This window comes from Cystoisospora suis (assembly GCF_002600585.1).
Source record: "Cystoisospora suis strain Wien I chromosome Unknown contig_1670, whole genome shotgun sequence".
Classification (NCBI taxonomy): Eukaryota; Apicomplexa; class Conoidasida; order Eucoccidiorida; family Sarcocystidae; genus Cystoisospora; species Cystoisospora suis.
This window is the reverse complement of record NW_027154470.1, coordinates 48,796-67,442: the sequence shown is the minus strand read 5'-3', so window position 1 is coordinate 67,442 and position 18,647 is coordinate 48,796. Positions and strand designations below refer to the sequence as shown.

General features: G+C 55.6%; 5 protein-coding genes across 5 annotated transcripts; 2 read left to right on the top strand and 3 right to left on the bottom strand.

Moving 5' to 3' along the window:
• Positions 1 to 23: 23 nt before the first annotated feature.
• Positions 24 to 634, bottom strand: CSUI_003710 (uncharacterized protein; the record flags this gene model as incomplete). Its single annotated transcript, XM_068063905.1, has 1 exon — positions 24 to 634. A coding segment is annotated over one exon (309 nt), but the record flags the coding sequence as incomplete, so codon positions are not given.
• Positions 635 to 1,220: 586 nt separating this feature from the next.
• CSUI_003709 (uncharacterized protein) lies at positions 1,221 to 2,392 on the bottom strand. Its single transcript, XM_068063904.1, has one exon. The coding sequence runs from the start codon at positions 1,871 to 1,873 to the stop codon at positions 1,598 to 1,600; it is 276 nt and encodes a 91-aa protein (XP_067924125.1). The 5' UTR covers positions 1,874 to 2,392; the 3' UTR covers positions 1,221 to 1,597.
• Positions 2,393 to 3,775: 1,383 nt separating this feature from the next.
• On the top strand, positions 3,776 to 6,167 carry CSUI_003708 (zinc knuckle domain-containing protein). The gene is made up of 6 exons (XM_068063903.1): positions 3,776 to 3,886; positions 4,111 to 4,285; positions 4,548 to 4,654; positions 4,853 to 5,036; positions 5,658 to 5,730; positions 6,071 to 6,167. The coding sequence occupies exons 1-6, from the start codon at positions 3,803 to 3,805 to the stop codon at positions 6,087 to 6,089; spliced, it is 642 nt and encodes a 213-aa protein (XP_067924124.1). The 5' UTR covers positions 3,776 to 3,802; the 3' UTR covers positions 6,090 to 6,167.
• Positions 4,531 to 15,059, bottom strand: CSUI_003707 (uncharacterized protein). The gene is made up of 2 exons (XM_068063902.1): positions 9,702 to 15,059; positions 4,531 to 9,023 (listed from the first exon to the last, which is right to left on the bottom strand). Exons 1-2 carry the CDS (start codon positions 13,703 to 13,705, stop codon positions 7,832 to 7,834), a joined length of 5,196 nt encoding a protein of 1,731 aa, XP_067924123.1. The 5' UTR covers positions 13,706 to 15,059; the 3' UTR covers positions 4,531 to 7,831.
• Positions 14,749 to 18,322, top strand: CSUI_003706 (uncharacterized protein). The gene is made up of 5 exons (XM_068063901.1): positions 14,749 to 15,657; positions 15,963 to 16,047; positions 16,195 to 16,317; positions 16,817 to 17,128; positions 17,520 to 18,322. The coding sequence occupies exons 1-5, from the start codon at positions 15,557 to 15,559 to the stop codon at positions 18,024 to 18,026; spliced, it is 1,128 nt and encodes a 375-aa protein (XP_067924122.1). The 5' UTR covers positions 14,749 to 15,556; the 3' UTR covers positions 18,027 to 18,322.
• The last annotated feature ends 325 nt before the right edge of the window (positions 18,323 to 18,647 follow it).

The window sequence follows — 18,647 nt, the reverse complement described above, 5'->3', positions numbered from 1 at the left end:
TCGGGCCTCTCCAGGGTTCTCGTTGACGGTTTTTTGCCACGACTCTAAAAGAAGACTAAAGCAGACACCCAGCGCGTGTTGTCTTCGCACTCATGGAGCACATCAAAAACTGTTCAGAGCACCACGTGCAATAGAAAAAGACCATCCAGGAAGCACCCCCTTGTCGACAAAGCCATCAGATTACCGCGAGTTGATTCACAGGCGCTCGCCACGAAAACGGGGCCCGTCCCCTGAATAGTAACGGAGGTATTCTTTTCACGTTCTTCGAGCGGAGTAATACGCAAACAACTTTCCAGCCAGAAAATTTGTGAAGTCATTTCCGCTCAATGTGTCGCGGGGCGTACGCGTAGCTTGCTCTGCCCGGCCGGCGTCGGGCTTATAACAAAACTGCCTTCACGGAAATCAGCACACCCCAAAGCAGACCCCAGACCCATCCCACGACGGGCAGGAGAAGCTGCATCACTCCAATGAGCATATTGACGGCGTCGTTCTCGATGAAGCCGAGAATTATCATACCAAGGCCAAAAATGAAACAATTTAGAATGCCAAGGACAAAGTAGATTACTCTGTCCTGTGCGGTTCCTGGCGGTGTCGGCACGTCGAGGTGCGTTATCCGCTTGAACAGGTCGTTCACAGACATCGTGCTGCAACCGCTGACGGCTCTTAAAAACTCAAAACAAAACGACAAAAGTGTACAGAACCTGGCAATATAGACCCAGAAAAAGTCCGTGCATCACGTACAGACTTGGCGGTTTCACATCATTACATGTGTTGCGCCGTTCTGACTGCTCGTTGGCTTTTTGACAGGCGAAGCCGTACCGAAGCTAGTCTCGGAAGCATCTTCTTGCGCGCCGATGCCTGCTTAGGTAGCTACGACTTCGCGCCTGAGAGTGCGCTCCCCAGTCAGCAGCTGGCGACGGTGTCAAGCGAAAGTGTAACTGTGTGAGGACGCCCCGTTCTCACAGGCTGAACTTTTCACACGGAGTGGAAGACGAATGACCGGTACACCAGGGCCCTCCGAGAAGTCGACTCGTCAGTAGAGTTCTTGCGGCTAGTCAAGTCACTGCTGTCACTGCTGTCACGTAGGGGTGTGCTGTATATAGTGGCGAGGATGCTAAGTGGCTCTTCGATGTTACTCACTCTGCGAGTGACCTTTTGCTGTCGTTTTCCAGCGGTCATTTTTGAGCTGCTACCAAGCAGGCTATCGGCCCCGCAGCGAAGGCACATGATTCCGCGGCACACAGCGCTGGAAGTCGCAGCCAGAGGATTTGTCCTAGCAGCTCGCACGAGCACAGTGCTGCAGCGAACTGTAATTGGGTCAAGGAAGTCTTCCATGAAATGACACTGTCTGAGGCAATGCTGCGAGAACCCACTAAACAACACTGGAGGTCACACTTTACAGGCGACGTGCAAGACTAGGGATTCGACGGCAAACCTTCCATTCGGCGGTTCGTAACGCGACTCGACTTCAAACTGTCCCTTTTCCCAATGTTGCCTGACATCGGGCCTCCAGCACGATGGCGATGTCCACCTTGTCCGCGCTGTACTTGATGCCTGCTTTGACTTGCCACCTTTGAAGACTCCGATAGCACCTCGGCTAGATACTCGTAGCTCCCGGCACCAAGGTCTTCACAATAATCAGGACGCCCCAAACAACCGCCCAGATCCAGCCGACCACGGGCAACAAGAGCTGTAGGACTCCAATCATCATGTTAACTACGTCGTTCTCCATAAAGCCGATGATGATCATCCCAAGGCCGAAGAAGAAGCAGTTAAGCAGGCCCAACAGCACGTATGGAATCCTGTCCTTATCACTAGGTGCCCGGGGAACCGTGAGGTGCACGGTCCGGTTGAAAATGTCATTGACGGACATCTTGACAGGCTAGGTGGTCACTGCAGAAAGTGCGCAGAAGCTGGACGAGCTGGACCAGGTCGCAGGCTCTGAGTCCTCAGGAAGAGCAAATTTTTAATTGTGAAACGGTGATCTCTGTCGTGTCCTGTGCGCGGCAGAGCGGTCCATGGCAGGCTCCCCCAGAGCTGAGTGTACGTACAAAACGAGGTCGGCTGACGGCGGACCCCGCTTTTCGGGCTTGCACCCTGCTGTCAGTGGTTTTTTGTCAGAGGCATGCTGCGGTACACGGCAGAAAAAGTCTGTCAGCATGACCGCGGGTTGATGCAGCCGATCGGTCGGCTAACCTGAAGTGCGCAGGGTGCTACGCTTTCCTCCACGATCGACTTAAAGGCAGTCACGCTGTACATCCGATATCGCATCCTGCCGGACAGGGCGATGAGGCTCCGATACACTGTTCTTCGGGCTGGCATGCTTGTATGCTGATGATAGCTGATGCCCGAACAGTGCTCGGCACGCAAGCCCACTGCCCTGGCACTCACTAGAACCATTAGTATTTTCCTTCTGAGCACCGGTGGAGTTTTTTAAACCCGGGGCACAGAAAGATGTTTGCCAGTTCTGGCGCCCACTCTACACGGAGTGGGTGAACGGGTAAGCCTAGGCAGCGAGGACTCGCGATTCAGATACAGCTTCACTGGCTGGCAGACTGCTGCGGGGCAATAGCACATGGCAGGGACGACAGTCGGCGCATTCCTTATTGGCCGGGAAGAACATCGCCGGCTGTCTTTACATTAGCAACGACCTAAGAACGGAATTTCTCAATGCTGCGGAGAGCCGCGGGGAGTATTATCTTCTTTTACTAAATGCGTCGCGGCCCGCCGTCAAACTGTACGCATGAACTGTTGTGTGCTGTTGCCCAAATCCGCTTTTGACGGCAGCAGCCGTCTATCGGAGGCGCAGCATCGTGATGGGTATCTCGAGCCCTTGGGCGCCACGCACGCGACGCGCGTATGTAGCACTGTGGAAACTGGGACATGCGGCACCAGTTCGGCAAGATTATAATCTTTTGCCCGGGTCCTCAACGGGCGGTGCCGATGTATCAAGCCGGTCCAGCACAGCGGCGGGCGAAGCAGCGGCCTCGGCCTCGCCTCGGAGAAATGGCACAGAGCAGTCGGGGAGTCGAAAGCATGGCCAGGCGAGAGTGAGGTGCTTCTCATTACCACAGGCGGGGTCTCGGCTTTGTCGCCCAGTTGCCGGACTTGTAATGCGCAGCTACGTCTCCAACTACGTCAAGTGTTTCCCTGCCGCAACAGTGAGTGCTCCCCCCGGGAAGCTGCTTTGGAGAATAGCAGAAGTGCTGCCCGAGATCTGTGAGGGACTCATGACTTCTGCGCCAGCGCCCCAACGAAAAACCGTGCCTTCACATCCACGTTGAATAGAAGAATCAGCACAAAAGCAATGGTCGAAACAGGGTGTTATAGGGCGGAGGGACCGGGAAGCGGCAGCTCACTCTACAGTGTTTGGGACTCTAGCTAGACAAAAAGACGGCAATGCAACATGCGAGCCAGCGCCCGTATGGATTTTCCAAGGCGGCTTTCCTGGTTCTCAAAACTATACTTCCCCTGTCCGGAGTCATGGCGCAACACTGACACAGCTTGAAGGCAATCGACTCGCGCCATCTGTAGGGGGGTGCCGCTAACATCGGTTGTACTTTTCGTGAGCGCGAGCATGGAGGTGTGGCACCCTGCAGGACCCATGTAATACCCTGAAGTCGTCTACCCTGAAGTTTCTCTGTTCACTAAAAGCAGGGTCGTGCATGCAGCTGCGCGTTGTCACTGTTTGCTTTGCTCTCTTTGTATCCACGGGGAAAAGCCCAACAGCGTCCTGTCCCCCGGCAGGTCACGACTCGGCCTTCTCCCTTCGAAGCCACTGCTGGGTCGCGACGCCGCCACAATGCCAGCCAGTGTCAGCAGGGTGCCTATGCCTGAGAGTAACCGCGTTTCAGTGTCGTCAACGCTGCGGACAAACGCAATCTGGGTGAGCAGCACCGAGCCTTCTGACGTAACTATAGCACCTGCTTCTCTCGAGATTGCTATCGTCGTTTGAGCAAGCACTCCTCTATGGCTGGCGTTTTTCTGGAGGTGGACGGCTGCCGGACGGCCCGAGCATAGTCGCGCTGTCGGAATGTACGACGTAAACCAGCAGCGCGCGCTTTTCAGGATCGTTCTTGCGGCTTTCCCGTGCGGGTGTGCGCTGTGTAGAAAGATCTGGTCAAGTACGACCCTTATGCTCCAGCAACCAATGGCAAGGACATCGGTTGCTCAGGCACACGTGTCGAGGCCCTGCAGGCGAAAGCTCGTGAACTGTTCGCCCTGGCTCGAATGACTGGCAGCATTGCAGCCCGAATTCCTGGTGCCTGCCGCAAGTGTAACGAAGGTAAGCTGGCCACCTCGAAGGTTGGGATAGGATTGCAACAGATGTCGACACGCGACCTGGTCTTCCCTGGATACTCGCCACCCCCGGATCTACACAGGTTGGACTACAGTTGCGCGTGCTCTCTCCTGTATGTCGACGTCAGCACACAAGCACGCGGTATCGGTCTTAGCAAGTGTTCCCGCCGGGGCTCTGTTTTGCTGCCGCTCTCGTCTTTAAGGCTGTCTCGATCGGCAAATGTATGCCATTGGTGATGCGCTTGCAGTTGGTCACTTCGCATACCAATGCAAGAATATGATAAGGATTGCCGATTCCCCAAAGGAAAGCACAGGAAGGGCGTGGGAAAAAGTGGTGAACGAGGAGGACGAAAAGGTAACACTCCGGCGCTGCTAAAGCTGACTTCTCTGAGATGGGTGCAACTCCAAGTCCTTTACTCTTGCTCACAAACTCCGGTCCGCACAACGAGTCACACACACGACCACTCCCTGGAAGTGGTAATGTTGTTTCGGAGACTTGGCTGGAGTCCGGTCTTCGGCTTCGCCTTTGTGAAATGCTTGCTCGCTGATCCAGAAGCTGTGCGAGGAGCTCGGTATCGCTCAAGTTGAGGACGGTGCAGACGACAGCACATCCACGTCTGCAGGGGATTCGCCGTCTCCGTCTAAATCGGGAAGACGTACTTCCCAGTCTTCTCCTGGACACATGTTCTGGTATGATCCTCGCGCCCTCCCGCCTTCTCGACGGACAAGGTCGAAAGGTACGGAACCGTCTGTAACTAGTCAACAAAGCAGCTCTGTTTGTACTTGACTGCCGCGAGATCGCGCGTTGCCAAACAGGCGGTGACTGGGTGAACAGCCTGTGGCCATAGCTTCCAAACACAGAAGAAGGACGCTGAGGAAGATGGCCCCTGCTTTGTGGGGCGGCTCTTAGCAAAGCTGCACTTGAGAAGGACCGACCAGGCAAGAGCTCTGACAGTAGACCCGAGCGCCGCCTCGGAGAGGACACCGAAGAGCTTCTGCCTTTTGACAATATTCTCATGCCTCTCAGATCAGGCAAGCCTAGGACATGCAGCCCTCAAAACTTTTAGTTGCCGTGGCGTACCACGACACGTACTGTGGGCAAAGCCACGGGATGGAAAACCATGTGATACCTATATCGGGGGCACCGTCTTAGGCTGTTGCCTCTCCCTCCCTCCTCCGAACAGCGGATATTCCATGTCCACCGTGCATCCTGCGCGTATTTGAAAGGGCTTTCTGTGTGGCACAAAGACTGCGGCGTCACCCAATGTGCGCGGATGCACTGAAGCAGGGTGAAGCAGAACCGCTGTCCTGTACCTAACCTATTGTGTGAGTTGTCACTCGCGTGGTCCTGCTTTCAGAAAAAAAGAGAGGCAGGCCAGACGACTGTGACTGCAAGGCCCAGCGCAAGAGGCACAAACAACATCACAAAAGGTATCTCTTCAAGAAGCACCCACATTGATCATTAAGTGTGGCGCCTGGACTTGCGAGTGTCGTTTCAGGCCTGGGTGCGGCCTCAAACCCCATTGTAGCAGTTGCAGATCCTCTTAAAGAGGGGCTCTCCAGGCTACCAGGCAGCAGGCGTTAGTCCGACGCCAGCTCCCGATCGTGAGCGAAACAAACCTCGGGCCACAGCGGTGCCTGTTTGTTAGCAGGGGCACAACTGCAACTGGACACAACTGCTTCGTCAGTCAGCAGACGGCAGTACGTCTCGTGAGCGGATGTCCGCCGCCATCCCATCCTCGCTCGCTGTTCCGACTTGTCATGTCCGCAGAAGACATCATCGTCATTAGCGTAACTCAGCTGCGACGTCAACTGTTCCGACAATTGATCCAGGTGGGCGACCGCCAAACCGCCGACTACGGTCTCACGAGCTCCTGTTCGCCGGGGTGTAGGTTCAAGTGCTTGTCTTCCACTTGAGACCTGCTTTGTTGCGGAAACAGAAGCTGCATTTCCCCGCAGGATCCGGAGTGTATACGAAGCAGAAGTGCCCCAGTCGACCTTGTTGGTACAGGTGCAAGGCTGTCTGCGAAGCCGCTTTTACTCTCTTCTGTCGGTTCTGAACAGTATGCTGGCCTCTTCACCAGTTGCCCTTTCAAGCCGCCCGTGCATAAACATTTCTGCAGCTGCCGCATGCAGGAGGCGAATCGTAGTCATCCGAGCAACCCGCACCTTGAAGTGTCACAATACGAGCACACTCCCTCGTTCTGATAGACCCAGCACACCCGGAGCACGCGAGACCAGTCAAGGCCGTTTGGGGGGGGGATCAAATACACTCTCAGACGCAGGCATCGGCCTGCCAATCTAGGAGGCCCACCGTCGTGCTGGCGCCCCCGCAACACGGACTGAAGCCGACTCCACTAGCGGTAGCCGGAAGTGAATGCCGTTGTAGCATTCGCTTAGCCGGTATGTTTCGAAATAGCGCAATGTCAGGGTTCGATCAGAAGCGGTCGATTCCCGGGCTATCTGGTGTGGCCCATGCATAGTGTCCTGTCACTGCACATTCATCCACTCCTCAGCGCGCGTCATCGTGAAATGCTGGTGCACGCTTCCAGTGCGTCTCGCTGACTTCGACGGACAGTTCCGTGCTGTTTACGTCGTCAATAACTGCATTGACCTCATGTCTCGATAAATGGCTTTTCGAAACGTTTGCCGAAGATGCTTCAAGAGAGGAGCGCTGTCATGCAGACTGTAAAACAAGAAAAGTATAGGTCTTCGTTTACTGCCGGACATGTACTGCCTCCGTCTGTCACCAACCACCGGATACAGCAGCGTAATCAGAAATTAAAGGTGCCGTCGTCTTCCTCTGCTCGCAATACACGTAACCACCCCTTGCCTTGTCGGGTTCTTTCCTGCTGAGGAACAGCGGAACGCGTGTGATGTCAGCCACCGAACTCATGCTATCTATTGAAGGCAGCAGGGCACCGACCGCAACTGTTGCGAAAGAAGACGCGACGCGGGTTGGGACACGGGCGCTCCCGGGATCACGCAGCCGAGCTTTTGTCGGCATCACTCGAGGATGACAGCAATCAAGAAAGAAACATTAAATTGATCCCAGAGTGATACTGTCGCACGAATGAAGCTCCCGGCAGCGTTACCACTGACCCGGCCAGCGACCCCCCTTTCAGAGGTCGTTGCGGCCTATACCATTGACAATTCTAGTGCACCGCGCCGACAGACACGGGAAACAACGTCAACCTTCCCTGTTTTTTAAAAACTCTTTCGGATGTGCTGCAGCTGGCGAAGGGCTCAAGCGGAAAGCTATACACGCACTTTTTCTCTGAACGCCGCACTCCAAACTGCAAGCCCTTACAGGCTGACAAGATACTGAAATGCTGCCCCCCAGCGTGCTGAGACTACACACCGAAGACACGCACAAAACCGCTATCGAAAATATTATGCGAACAGTTCTCGCCACCAGCTCGTCATCCCGCTTGGAACCTGGACACCGACGAGAGACGCAGTTGCAAGAGGTGCCTAACGTGTTTCAAGACAGGCAGTGACGCGAACGCTCTGAGGCAAGTCCAGTTCTGAGTCATGAATCTACAGAGCGTCCTGCCTTTCTTGCGTCACAATCCAAAACGGAGCTACATTCCGGGGACGAGAATACAGCAGGTGTGAGGTGACTCTGCTGCGGAGATAAACAAGCGCCAAAAGTGTTGTCCACACCAGAAGGCCCATGGACAGCTGGTGACACGCCAGGGCAAGACATTGACGAAGGACTCAACGCTGAGGAAGACCGGGAAGCTGGTGCACGAGTGAACTTCTTCGCTCGTGTAGGCGACTCGCGGCCTCGGCCCACCCTAGCGCCGCCCCGGCTCGATCTGGGAGTTAATTTAGCACTGCCCCGAGAGCTCCGTCCCCTACAGCGACTTGCGCCGCGGCTAGTCTTGACGGTACCAGCCGCCGGTCCTGTCTTCCGCTTACGTGTGCTGGCTGGACTCGCATCCTGTCGCGATGTCCCAGGATGCCCATGAGTGTCTGTCCCAACTCGTTTCTTTTTTGACTGCCTGCCGGCCGCCAAGTTCATCGGAGATTCACCTATGTCAGTGGACTTCTCGTTGTCGCCCTCAGCTGCAGTTTCAGACAGCTGTGGGAGAGGTGCCGCCATAAACACGGGCAGGTAGTCCTCGAAAGCCTCCACGTATGCACTAAAATCAGAGAGCAATACTGGTGGACCTAAGCGAATCCCGGCTTCCCACCTTGGAGCTGGCCTGAAATTCAAGCCGGAAATCATCTTTCCTTCTTCAGTTTCTTTGTCTTGTTCCGCTGTGCCATCGTTCCATCCGTCTCGTGATCCAGTCGCTTGTTCGGTGCCTCCACACTTGTCGTGTGTTGCCGAGTTCTCAGATGATTCAGGGCGTTCACGCGTCTCATCAACTCTCGTATCCCTAGCTTCGTCATCACGAAAGACTGAACCGCCTCTTACAAGATTTCGGCATCCTGTTTTTTTTCCCGAATCGGCAGTCCAGCTGAGAGAGGTACTCCCAATACCACCATAGCCTCCTCTGTGATACAGGCACGCGAGCACGTGCTGTGGCGTCGCATAAACGGCAGGCGCGTAGTGATTTTCAATTTGCTGGACTACAAGTAAGGACGACTTCAAGAGTTGCAGCGACGCAACAGACACCGCCAGCTCCTGTTGTAGGGATGCGATAAAGTGCTCGAGACGACAGATAGCAGTGGCCAGCAAAGCACGCGCCGCAAAAGGTATTACGGAACGAAAACTGAACACAACGCGAGGAAGATCAGAAAGAAAAGAGAGGGAAAAAAAGCAAGTGAAAGAATGACGAGGCGGCGTCATAGGGAACTGCCACCCCCTGAAGAAATGCGGTTTCCGCGAAACCTGGTGAACAGCTTGGGCACGTCTCCACGACACCTCGGATGCCTGTGTCAGAGGGCCCCAACTCTAGTATTCAGACCAGCATCGACGCGGAGGGCTCGTATTCCATGCAGAGGGTCACTTCTCACAACTTGTTGTCCACACGAGAAAACAGCAAGTGACCAATTCACGGGAACCCAAAAGGCAGCCTTGAACTTCTAGTTGCGAACGGTCTCTTTTGAAGCAGAGACGCAGGAGCCTTGTCAGAGACAGTGAATGGCAGGATATCCCTATATTGCGGCGACAAAGTGTTCAGGAGACAAGTGCGGATCTGGCCCTACGTTGAAGCATCAGGTCATCTGGGTTGAAAATTTGTTTCAACACCGCTGTAATCAATAAGCGCATTCGACGAACGCAGCAGGGCGAGAAAATTTAAGCTCTACACTCCCACGGGGCTATCTGATACAAGAGAACACGCTTACACCGGATGGCAGGAGAAGTACTACTGCGGAGTTGCCCCGGGAGCAGGAAAATGCTGCACCTGTGACGCGATACTCTCCTCGGCTCAGCCCGGAGAACTCACCTCCTCTTATCCCGACCCTCCCACGCCTCAGGGGAAAAAAGCCTTCGGGCCGTCATGACGGCGAGAACTTCATGATGCTGGCTTTGTTGTATCGACTCAAACCATGCAGGCAACGACAACACCAACCATGGCAATTCGTCTAACTTCCTCTCCTGAGTCGACCCGTGTTGCGCTTGTTCCATCTGGACAGACCCTACACTCAACAACAGCTCCTGCGCCAGTTTAATCTCGGATGCTATCAATTCCATGTCTGCTCTGCTTAGGCCGAGGCGGGGCAAAGCCGGCAAGTACCGCGCTTCTATCAATGAAGTTTCACTCCGCCTCTCGTTTTCCGAGGTCCATGCTTGGGCCCCAGCACATGTGGAACCACCTTCATTTGCACAGCCATCTTTTTCGCAAGCCCTGGAGTCTTTCCTCAGAGCGTTAGTCTGGGCCGCTGATTGGCTAGGAGCTTCGATCTTGCTCTCTTCTTCTGCTCCCGGACAGCAGGCAGTAGTGCAGGGTGCGCTGTCCGCGCATTGCAGAGACCCTGGAATCTTTTGTCCTTCCCCAGCGGTATCTACATCCGGCTTCGCTTCCTGATTAGAGTTGTTGCTCTCACCGCGTCGTTCCACGAAATCATCTGTGTGAATTTCTCTAGGAGCTTGCACACCTCCTTCAGCCTGATCGGAGCTTCTGCGCATCTGTGGACGTGTCTCCTGGGGAGAGTCCCCTGTCAACGGTAAATTGTCCCCCAGCGGCTCTGGTTCCTCTGAGCCACAGCCTCTTTTCGCTTCAACAGACCCACCCGGCACTGCTTCCTGTGACTCCCGGAGCTGCACTTCATGTGCGTGCTGCAATTTCGCCCTGAGCTTCAGTTCGGCCACAAGGGCTGTGCTGCTGGAGAGATCTCTATACGTGCTCAGAGGTCTCAAACCTGCTTGGCGGGCAACCGAGGGCAAGACAGCATACTGAGGGAAAAAGCCAAGATTTCTGTGAAAGTGCGCGTTAGAAAACGCCTCCGGGAAGAGGGAGAAATAAAACAAATTAGTATGTAAATCGCAAGCGCCTGACAGATGCGACTCCAAACGGCGTCGAACCTGCTCGATTTGCCTCACTTGGCTATACAGCCTAGCGGCGACATGTTGTCTGGTATACCAGTGAACGAGAAAACCACTTGCGCTCATGCTCTCGAGGTAGGCACAGCTTGGTGGAGGGCTTGTAAACGCCGAACACCACGTCTTCCCACATTCGTCTCCTGAAAGCTCTCGTCCGTCTTTGTTTCCTACCGACTCGTGAAGCCGTCGCTTTTTGACGGAGGCTTGTTCCTCCCGTGAGCCCTGCCCGCCCTCGCCTGAAGCAGATAGCGTAGGCGATCCTCCGGATCGCTCATCCTGTCCACTGATGTCATTTCCTTCGCTGTCGCTTTTTATTAGCCGCGTCACTGATGAAACGTCGACCCTTCTCGGTAGATAGACTGGTGCCTGCCTGTTTTTACACGCGAAGAGTCTAACTTTTCGCGTCCCGATGGAAGACATCGCCGTTCCTGGCGGCCATATCATGAAATCCCTGAGTTGCATGCTCTCTATACTTGTAGCGTTTCCCTTTTGCCTCGCCGAGAGAGCTTCCAAACACTGCACCTGTTGCTCGGTCTCCGCCTCCTGCCTCAGGAGCAGCTGTTCCTGGACGCGCTGTTGCAGCTGGACTAGCGTCTCAAAGGAGGGCAAAGCCAGCCCATCTACCACGCGACCTTGTGCGATCCCGGGAGCTCCATGGATATCAGAAAGCACCCCAGCTAGAGGGGCTGCTCCAACAAGATTCCCTTTCACTGGCAAGCCACCCTGAGCTCGACAGGATATCCTTCCCGCTTTTGCGAGAGTATTTTGTCTGTTTGGCCTGGAAGCAGTCCCTCCAGAATCCAGGCTCCCAGACCCTCGCCGCAGACGGTTCTTGACTGGATACTTCTTTGCCGAGTCCTCCGGCAACACAACAGGAGGCCGGGGCTTGATAACGCGGCCTGACTGCGTGACCTGCGGACGGATCAGAGAACCTCCATTTGAGGGCAGCGATTCGTCGTCTTTTTGCTTCACTCTGTGCGGGCCTGAGACTTTACCGCCGACCGTAGTAGCGGCCAGCAGCACACTGGTTCCCGCTGGTGGAGAATGCAAAACACCGGTAGACGAGCTTACAGAAGGAGCATGCGCATGCAGCCCGTCCTTGGGTCCAGGAAACAAATCCTCCCTGTTTCGTGAACTACTTGCACGCGTTGTCTTGTGTGTACGCCCTTCTTCGTCGACCGAATTTCCACGGCACCGCAGCGTTGACGTTAGGCTCCGTAGATGGCCACTTTCATCCGCGCACTGGACGGATGACAGAAAGCTAAGTGTACCCGGAGCTGTCCTCGGAGATACAGAAGCGCCTGCTTGCTTCAAGCCCTCAAAGGCAGACGCACCACTGCACGCATTCGTGCTTGTACTCATATCGATGCTGTCGCACCTTGTCTGCGTCGTTGAATCGCCTGCGACGGCCGTAGAAGTAGGCGTCACCTCGTCGCTTCCCACTCTACGTGACGCCACCTCTGAAGGCAGCTCTGTTGTGGAGCGATCCGACGCGTCATTTCCGGCAGATGCAAAAGCAGCTGCTGTCCGCTGTGCCAACTGCCACTGAAAAAATGGATTACCCGCGCCTGCCGGGCCGGCTACGCTTTGCGCAACAACTGTCGATTGCCGGGGAGTCCCATTAGTTCGAGGGAGTGTGACACCATCGGGGCTGAGGCACTGGTGTATTCCAGAACCCTGGCCACCCCTGACTACCACCGCAGCTCGTTGTGTAGCCAAGCTGGGTTCCAAAGACGGGACCGGCGTTGTCGAGCCCCTTTTGCCAGCCAGGAACAGCTGGCTTCCCTCGCTGAGACCGCCTGCAAGCACATCAGCTTTCTTTAACTGACGCGAAGCAGGCGACGTGTCGAGAGGTCCTTGGGGCGCTTGGTTGTTTAGTTGCACAGTGATCTGAGGACCTTGTCTTCCACCAAGACATGCTGACTGTGCTTGGAGCCGCAGCTGCAACTCGGATAAAAGGCTTTGTTGGTTTCGGAACGCTATGGACTGGTGCGGAGCCAGCGCCTGCTGCAAGCTCATTGCCTGCGTAATGTGCAACGGAACATGGATGCTGTGAGAGACATTCGAAGTGCAGGGGCCAGTGGCAGCAAAAGCGTGCGGTACCACACTGGAAGTTGCCACAGTGGCGTTGTGTAGAGGCAGCTGTGCATTCTGCGAAGACAGTGAAGAAGAGAGGCCCTCCGGTGAGGGCGGAGACGATGATGTCCCAGGACTGGGAAACAATTTCCCCGCCCACTGTGACGGGAGAACAGGAGCTAGTGTCACCGGCAAAGGGCAGGATTGGACCGTGGTCACCGGGTCAACGGAAGAGCCTGGAATACCTGCCGACAAGGAACAGCTTCGCGGAAGTGACTGCGGAGCGACCCCAGGCAGCGAACAAGTCACAGAAGGTCGGCAGGGACCGGGGGCAGATATTGAAGAGCTTGCAGAACACTTCGGCACGGCAGCGACCCCGGGAAGGTCCAAACAGGAGGGCGGCTCTACACGGCGTCCGCTGATTGGCTGAGTCGCGGGTGATTCCTCACAGAGAGAGCTATGAAGGCGGGTTCTCGAGTCGCCTGATTGCTGAAGTGACCGGTGCGCGTGTGCCACAGATTGCGCGGGTGCTTCACTACCGAGTGGCGGAGATGTAACACCTCGTCCTGCATGGTCAGTTACCGGCGGTCTAGAACCTGCCGCATTAGTTCTTGGGATGTTAGAGACTGAATCTACAGAGGAAGCCGCGATGGCTGGCAGCGAGCAGGAAGCCCCAGCCGAGGAAGGGGATGAGCTGGCAGCGCCAGAAGGAGATCCGCTGTCGTGTTCCCTGCTGCTCGGAGCCAGGCCGTCTTGCCGCGCCGCCAGCGAGGGAAGGTGAGTGAGGGAAGAGACACCCTCTGTCAACGGGGGAGGGAATTCGGAGTCCATCGAGGCGCTGCCCAAGGCGAAACACAACAGCAATCCCGTTGATGCTGAGGTGAATCACGGGAAATCTAAAGGTACAACCGGATTGCTGAAAAACCGCGCGGATCCTGTGGCCTGAGCCTTGGCGCGGGACAGACACGCCAGACTAACGGCGCACAGCGCTGCATAGGCGACCCACAGTCGTGTGCGCTGAAATGCCGCTCGTCCATGGATGTGCTGTTCCTTCAGAAAGCGAAACCCGCACACCACGCTTCCTCTATACCACGGAGAGAAAAAGCCCACCGTGGCTCCGGGCTGTCCGGCGGGCGCAGTGCGGCTGATAGGGTCCGTTTGGAGGGGGAGCAGGCACAACTGTTGCCCCCAGATGCTGCAGTTGGACGTGCCAAGCACCGAGGAGATGGGGTTATCGTACCCATCTGTCTTTGGACGTCGATGATCTTGTGAGTGGGTTTTCTGGCTTGAGAGGAATGAGCACTCGCACGCAGAACGGCCGCATTTAGCCCCCGCCCTGCAGCCTGGAGAGAGTAGCACGGAAGCGGAAAATCGCCGCGCGCTCAGGCCGTAGATGGCAGGACGCCGCTGAATTTAAAATTCCTGGCCGTGACGAATGACAGAGCGGGGTGTTTCTTCTTAACCAGCATGGGGCGTGCATTCGCCGCACCCCCCAAAAATAAGGCTGTTGAATGCGCTTAACCATGCTTCTGTCCGCAACTGGCTTGCGGTACAATGGAACGTCCGGGCTGCTTCGCAGATCTTCTAACATACAGTGCTGGGAGAATCCGGAAATGCCGCATGTGCAGGAACAGGGCATGTGAGTACGCGGGAGTCGGAGTTACCAGATGCCGGCCGCGAACAGAGAACTGCCGTTTGGGTTAGGGGCCTGTGCTGTAACACGCGAAAGTGCTTTAGAAGAACAGGAGAAAATGACCATCAGGCGACGTCGACGCGAAGAGACAACTTCGGTCTCCCCCGATGTTGACACTCCCCGGGAAAAAATGCATGTCCCCGCGGACGCCCCAGCAGCGGTATTCAAGAAAAAGCGGTGGGTACACGCAGCTCGCCGTCCTACGTGTAGCTACACGCGATTATTGAATTGAGTGTCTCTTCCATCCCGAGCGAACGTGTCCACTGCGTATGTAGCGCTGATAGCATCGCTAGTTTCCCCTAACGACTTACTGTGACAAACTGTCGCACACCACAGTTGCCCGCCTGTCTCAAATCAAGGCAACAGCCACCACTCAAATGGAATCCGTTTGGGTCCTTGGAGGGTGGCTGGCCTGGGTCTGAGATTCATTGGCTGTCTGTTCTCGTCTCCGGAGTGGACCTAAGAGTGGTTGATTGAGTTTCTGAATCGGAGCTTCTCCTTCAGCGTGAAGCATGGCAGAAGAAATCCTTCCCGTGCACTCACGCGACCAGCTGGCTCGCTCCCAATGAGCCCGTACGGCTCAGATTTCGCCTCCACTGCTGCACCGGCTAACGGACGTTTCTTGACAGACTTTCTTTTTGATTGAGTTTTTCTACCAAACCTTAGCTGCTTAACAAGGCAGCCTGGAGGAGAGGTTGTCGAGTTGCGATCTTTTTGTCCCGAGCTTTTAGGGTCTTCTTTCTCCGGAGACGCAGACGGGCACCGAGCAGCAGATGACACGTCACACCAGGTCTTAGAATATCATGCGGTGCCTCAGCAGCCGGCTTCTTTCTTTGGCGTCACTGTCAGCACCTGTCTGCATCCCAACGGACGCGAGACAAACTTGCTCCACATCCGCAAATAATTGGCGTGTTCAGTCCCTCCCTTTTCCCCTTGTTGCCTCGTCGCCTTAATACGTTTCTAGCCCCAGCAACACATTGGGAAGCAGAATGGAGGACAGGAGGAAGCATGCGCGGTCGGCCCTCAACCGCGTGAGGGCGAGGATCTCCACCCTCGCCGCTTTCCGGCGGGCAGCAGAGAACTACGAAATGTGAGTGACAGTCAGGAAGAGTATACAGTATGCAAGCGATAGTGGGGCTCGCGCTTTAACTCGTTATGCCGCTGTGGGAAGACGACGGAAAGCGTGTCCATGCAGACTACCAAACAGTCTATGTGACCTCGCAACTGAGCCGTCCGACGTAGCACCAGCCAGCGACACCGCGTGACGTTCCTAGCTCCACAGCGTGCCGCGCCTCTCTTTCGTGCCAAGATGGGAGCGTGTCTGAAGCATATCTTTGGACCCGGGAAGGACTGAGAAGCGTGACAGCGGTAGCGTGTGCGAAAATTTGTTTGCAGAATGAACAACAAGTTCTTCGGCTATGACAATGCCAGCTTTCGCCAGGACAGTCTCCGCAGACAGATTAGTGGCCCACCCATCCGAGTAAGAACCCCACGTTATCTGGCATTGCCAGCGTGTCTTGCGATGTAGCGCCTCCTAGTGAACTGCGTGCCCGTCTGTCTACTGTGTAGCGGCGGTGTTCTTGGTGAGTGGGAGAACCGACTAATTCTCTACGTACTTTTTTTTCAGGATCCAGATAACATCACTCAGATGACGGCGGAGGAGCAGGCATTCACTCACAAGAAAGCTGGCAAGAAATACATCAGTCGAGGTCTGCTCGCCGAGCCAGCTCCGTTCAAGTGTAACTCTCGGGTAAGATGGCAACAGCAACATGGCTTCGGGTGCCCGTAAAGGTAGCGACGTAGGCTTCCCCACTAGGCTTTTACCTAGAGTGAAGGCGAATAGAGAACGAAGGAAGTACGCGCGGGGAGAGCGGTCATTCTTGCTGCTGCGACTGGAGTGCCAGTTCTCCCGGATCACAGTGTGATGCAGCCTGCGCTGCTTTCTCAGGGAGCATCTCGAGGCCATGTGCCACAACCGCACAGCCTATACCTGCCTGTACTAGACAAAACTCCCGCATCTGCCGATAGTGCGGGACTATGGCCCTCTCTCATTACAGAAGCTCTATGATTCTAAACTGGGCGGCTGTGTGCCCCGGCAGAGCCGTAGGTTTACCTGTATCAACCTCCCGCATCAGAGAGTCTGCACAACGGTCCAGTCTCTTCGACTGTGACGCAATCCGTGCAACTCCATCTAGCCTAAGTTGACTGGGGAGAGTGTCAGCATTTGTATCTTCTGCGGTGATCAACAGGGGGTAACTGTCCGGGCAGGCGGACATGGTTTAAACGAGTACGCACGAATCAAGATTGCCGACCTACGAAGTGCCTATGCTCTATCTTTATTAGAGGCCGATATGAATCATTACAGGCATCTCTACTGGGAGGCAGAAAGGAAGAAACAGGTTCAGGGCCGGCTGAAATTCTTCACAGCTCCGTCAAAGAAAGTCGCCGTGCCCGGGTTGTGGCTCGAAGACCACGCCGCCATTGTTGAACACATTCCTCAGCCTCCACCGGACGCTCTCGAAATCGAAAGGGAACTTTCAGCTCTTCCCGCTCTGCGACAGGTACTCCATCAGCGTAATAAAATCTCACGAGAAACATCTGTTGCTCAGTTGGAGCCAAACAATGTATTCGGGTCTGCTTGGTTTGTATCCATGCTTGAGTAGAGCAGATCAGGGGTGGCTGCTTTGCTGTTAGTGTTATCTACTGCATGTGTCGACGAAAGATCTAGCCGGTCTGACAACCTCAGGAACCGCCTTAGCTACCACTTCAGAGCGTAAAGTGCTTGGCTGCGAAGGTCGCAGTGGTGAGTATCCGCGTTTCGCCTTTCCTGTCAAGCGACCTCTGTGGATCCCACGTTGTCTTCGTACAGTTAAGACCAGAGTGCAAGCCGCTCCCGATCTGCTGGATGTCCTACGGCTTCACTTGAGCTGCAGCTGCTTTTCCTCTGTTCAGGCATTTGGTCTTATGCGAAAGCATCAACTTGAGAAGCTTCCGCGACGCCGCGCGGCCCCGACACCTGCTCCGGCTGCCGCCTCAGGCGATGCATCCGCCGGTAAAGTTCCTGCAGCGGCACTTCCCGGAAAGGGAGCTGCCGCGGCTCTAAAGGCCAATGCGGAAAAGAAAATTGCTGAAGCGTCACAGCCTCCACTCACTGGCGCAAAGCCCGATGCCGCGCCTGGGAAACCAGGAGCTCCCCCACCACCTCCGGGCGGGAAGGGTCTCCCTCCAGGCGGAAAAGGGGTGCCTCCAGGTAAAGGACCTCCTAAAGGGGGGAAGGAGCAAGGAAGCCCGACAGGTTCTGCTGCGACAGGTGGTGGAGGGACAACGACAGCTGCAGAGTCTCCGCCAACAGCCAAGGGCCCTCCCAAAGGGCCGCCGACAGCTGGGAAGTCCTCGGCGGCACCGAAGGGAAAGCCTCCCCCCGGGAAAGGGAAACTCCCGCCACCTCCCAAAAAGTAGCTCACCTCCGTGTGGATGTGACACCTGAGGGCACAAAGGTCACTCCGTAGAGGTACCGATACAAGGAAGCATGAGGTCGGAAGCTTGACACCGTGGTTTCTGGTCCGCAGTAGAGCCGTGGTGTTTTTGATCTTCGCGCTTTCCCGTCGTGCGTGCGACAGTATTGCTTACGATGGACTCCGGGTTCGTGCCGCTCGCCTTCGCTCCCGGTCGCCGCAGGAATGAGTTCTGCAGCGCTCCGGTTTTTCTCTCTCTACGAAGCGTACCCGCCAGGATAAACCGTAATTCTTGCGAGGAAGCCACAGTGGCCCGGCCAGTCGTGGGTGGGACACCCATTACGTTTTGTAGCATCGCGTGGTTTTACCGGTACTTGGTACCCGGCACTAGAGAAGCACACGGGCAACCCAAGGAGCAAGACGAAGTGCGTGCTTCGTGGTACTGCAGAGCACATACGTCTGTCACTGACACGAACTTGCTGGTTTCAACCTATGCTTCCTAGCGCCGCGGCCGAAAGCTTGTCCAGTTTGTAGTGAACCCGTATCTGAACTGCACTCAAAGAATATCCGGCTCCCCTGAAACCGTAGCGAAGCCGCTGACCCTCGTGGTATGAGCCAGGCAGAC